Source organism: Rhinolophus sinicus, chromosome 3, assembly GCF_057876585.1.
Source record: "Rhinolophus sinicus isolate RSI-liver-muscle chromosome 3, RSI-T2T, whole genome shotgun sequence".
Lineage (NCBI taxonomy): Eukaryota > Metazoa > Chordata > Mammalia > Chiroptera > Rhinolophidae > Rhinolophus > Rhinolophus sinicus.
The window spans coordinates 160,463,132-160,466,505 of NC_142503.1; the positions used below are offsets into that span (position 1 = coordinate 160,463,132).

The following is a 3,374-nucleotide window of genomic DNA, read 5'->3' on the forward strand; positions in this document are numbered from 1 at the left end:
TGATCTTCATATGAAATACAAGAACTGATTATCATGAATATCATGAATATCCTATTTTGTTTGCTAAATGTGTAGAAAACTTTAAAATTCTTAAGCTCTCACACTGTGCATTTTGCTCTACTGAAGAGTGAAACAGAGTAGTTATGAATCTTGAGGAACTTAACTACTAGAGTATTTAAATGAAGTTACAACCGTTAGTAGAAGTTTTTAATTTTTGTTTCGAGTTACCTATACACTTTAAGCAGGTGCAACGTCAGTATGCAGTATAACTTTCTTGGCATACCTCCAACCTGACCTGCAAATTGTTACTTCTACCAAGTCACTATTTCCACATGTGCAAAATTACATCTAAGAAAACAATCTCAGCTTCCAGGAAGGAATCATTTGTTACATAAGAAAAATTATCTCTGGAGTCATTTAGTTCATTGTCTTCAGGAAGCAAAACTGATCCTGAGCAACTACCAAGAAAACACATAATTCTTTTCTTAGTTTCTGCTGTTACATGTAATTGGATTATGTCCTCTAATCAAATACAAATGATATATTTAATATTTATAATAAGGAATTATTTTATGTAAAATTCAGTAAAACAAATTCACTAAAGTAAAAACAAATTTCATCTTTGTAAGTCAAAACTTAAGAAAATATCAAAGTTTTTAAGAGAACAGGGATTAAACAGAAAGTGTTAGAATCAGAATATAACAGAACTAATACCGTGTTGCACCAATACGCATTGAAGTACTGATGATGGTACAGACTTTAGAAAATTAAAAGAAAATAGCCACACAGAATCAAAAAGATAAAAATCAATGGAATTTCCTAGGCATCAATGATTATTTAAAAGATATTAAGCTTTTGTCCACCTTTTAAAAATATTCACTTTTTACAGGCTCCAGAATTACATAAGTTGGTCTTAATTGAATGTTCATTATGTGAAAATCAGAGAAGGGAATGAATTTTAGACACTAGCTACGGGAGAAAAAAAGAGCAAAAATATTTATAAACATTAATATAAAGCAATATGTAGATTCCTATGATTCAAACACTGTTAAATATAACACAAAGAATAATCACAGAGGCAGTTTTAGTGAGGAAAAGCTTTCTGAGGTAATGTTTCTCAATAAGGTTTTGTAAGACACGAACTAATTAATGGAAACAAGGCAAGGGAACATTTAAGTGAGGGATCCCGGTAGGCGGAGGCGGGGGGGAGAGGACATGTGCTTCTTTGCATGACCGTATCAGGAAATAATTGAAAAAAATGTGATCCCATTCTGAAAATCCTAAAAGGAAGCTCTGATAGCAAGTAGTCTAGCTATGTATATAATGAAGTAGCTATTGGCAGCCAGAAGTTATGAGCTCCTCTATAATTCCTCTAAAACTGGTAATATTCACAGTATGAGTTCTCAACACACCCCTGGGGTTTCCCTGAAAATAAGACCTAGCTGGACCATCAGCTCTAATCTGTCTTTTGGAGCAAAAATTAATATGACCCAGTATTTTATAATATACCCGATATTTTATATTATTATTATATTATGACCCAGTCTTATATTAAAATAAGACTTGGCTTTATACTAATTTTTGCTCCAAAAGACGCATTAGAGCTGATGGTCCGGCTAGGTCCTATTTTCAGGGAAACACGGTAGTGGTTAGGAAGTTGTACTCCAAGAGGTGTAAAAGCAACTGTAGTGTGAAAGTAAAACACTTACCACAAAGATCGATCCACAAAAGTAGTAACATGCACACACTGGAGAGTTGAAAATACTTTTGAGTTCCAAGACACTAGTTATTAATTTATAGCCTATGCTGACTAATGATACAGATTTCAAATTTAGCATGCTAAATTTTATACAGTACCATTACTTAATTACACTATAAAGGAAAAATTTTACATCTGTATGTTTAATAAAATGTTTTATAATTTGGATTCTTGCATTTCTAGGCTTTATATAAGCTTTACAGTGCGGCAGCAACCCACAGACACCTGTATCATCAAGCTTTTCCTGCACCAAAGTCAGAATCTGCTGAACAATCAGAAAAGAAGAAAATTTAATCCAAATTTAAAAAAATACAGGTGCATGACCAACTGTCAGTTAAATATTGTTTCATGTCTCCATGCAAACATTTCAAAGTGCTTCCATCAGAACAGAATAAAATACCAACCACCTCTGAAGACTGCAAAATGGTTTAGTCTGTTTATTTCAGTGTTTAAGAAGATATATGTATGCATGGTTATATCATTTTGTTAACATGTAGTTTCCTGATTTTGTCTTGAAATATGCTGTTATAATTTAAAGTATTTGTCTATGATGACAGTACATGTGTTCTGCTTGAATTTACTAAATTCTACTACTGGGTTATAATTAAACCATGTAGTAATATTATTCCATGTTTGGATATGCTCATTTAATTTCCACAGAATTTTTAATTTTACAGTCATTTTAAAGTGCAGTATCATAACTCAACAGGCTTGACTCAATCTATATCATCTTACATATACCGTGAGCTCTTAATTTTAAAGATATTTAAGAGAGCTTTCCAGTTGCTTTAGCAAAAACTATGTTTTGCTTTTTATATTATGATTTAATATAGAATATAAACCTCTTGATCAAAAAATGCACAAAAATCACTTTGTATATGTGTTTGAGTTTCACTGCATTGTATATTTTTTCATTTGGTACACACAAAAAAATGTATTCTTCATAGGTTTATTCTTTTAACATGTGAACTATTATTAAAGTTTACTCCAGTTCCTAAGATTTAAAAACAAATGCTTATTGAATTTGAAAATGTTTGCAAGGTGTTGATATAGAAATGATTAAGGTTTATCTCTTTTTTTTTAAATTCAAAACGCATTTTCTTTAATATTGACCCCATTATATTAGGTTTCCATTTTAAGAAACAAATGCTAATCCCTGTTAGGTACCTTCCATTTATTTTAAATTAATGATTTTATACTGTACTTCTAATTACTAAAATTAGTGAAATTTCATTGATTATATACCTTTTAGAGAAAAAAAAAGTGTGATAATGAAAAAAGTAATGCCTCTTATCTGGGAGCTTTAAAACAGTAGTTTCTGACTTAGAAATGGCTAAGCCTTAATTAAATTAAACAGTAATATAAAGAAAGTAGTAGCAGGAAAGAAAAATTAGAAGAGTGTATGAGAGTTCATAAGATGTGTAAGCTTAAATCTTCGAAAAGTTTGATCACATGCCCGGCAAAATAACTTTTTCCTGATAAAATTCCACTCGCTTAATTTCACTTTTCAATACCCCTTTCATTATACTGCTTCCGTTGCCTATGGGTCTTCTGAATGGAAAAAACCAGTTTGGATAGCACTAAGTATAAAACATGAACTCAAACAAGACACATG

At 31.1% G+C, this 3,374-nt stretch overlaps 1 protein-coding gene across 5 annotated transcripts in view; it reads left to right on the forward strand.

The window, feature by feature from the left end:
* The window catches only part of ATL1 (atlastin GTPase 1), a 69,774-nt gene extending 67,390 nt beyond the window's left edge, over nucleotides 1-2,384 (forward strand). For all 5 annotated transcript variants that reach the window (XM_088797332.1, XM_074327487.2, XM_019725665.3 and 2 more), the window contains one exon: nucleotides 1,943-2,384. In XM_088797332.1, coding sequence (XP_088653458.1) covers nucleotides 1,943-2,053 — 111 coding nt within the window. In that variant the 3' untranslated portion in view covers nucleotides 2,054-2,384. The remainder of the gene's footprint in view (nucleotides 1-1,942) is intronic.
* Nucleotides 2,385-3,374: the final 990 nt, after the last annotated feature.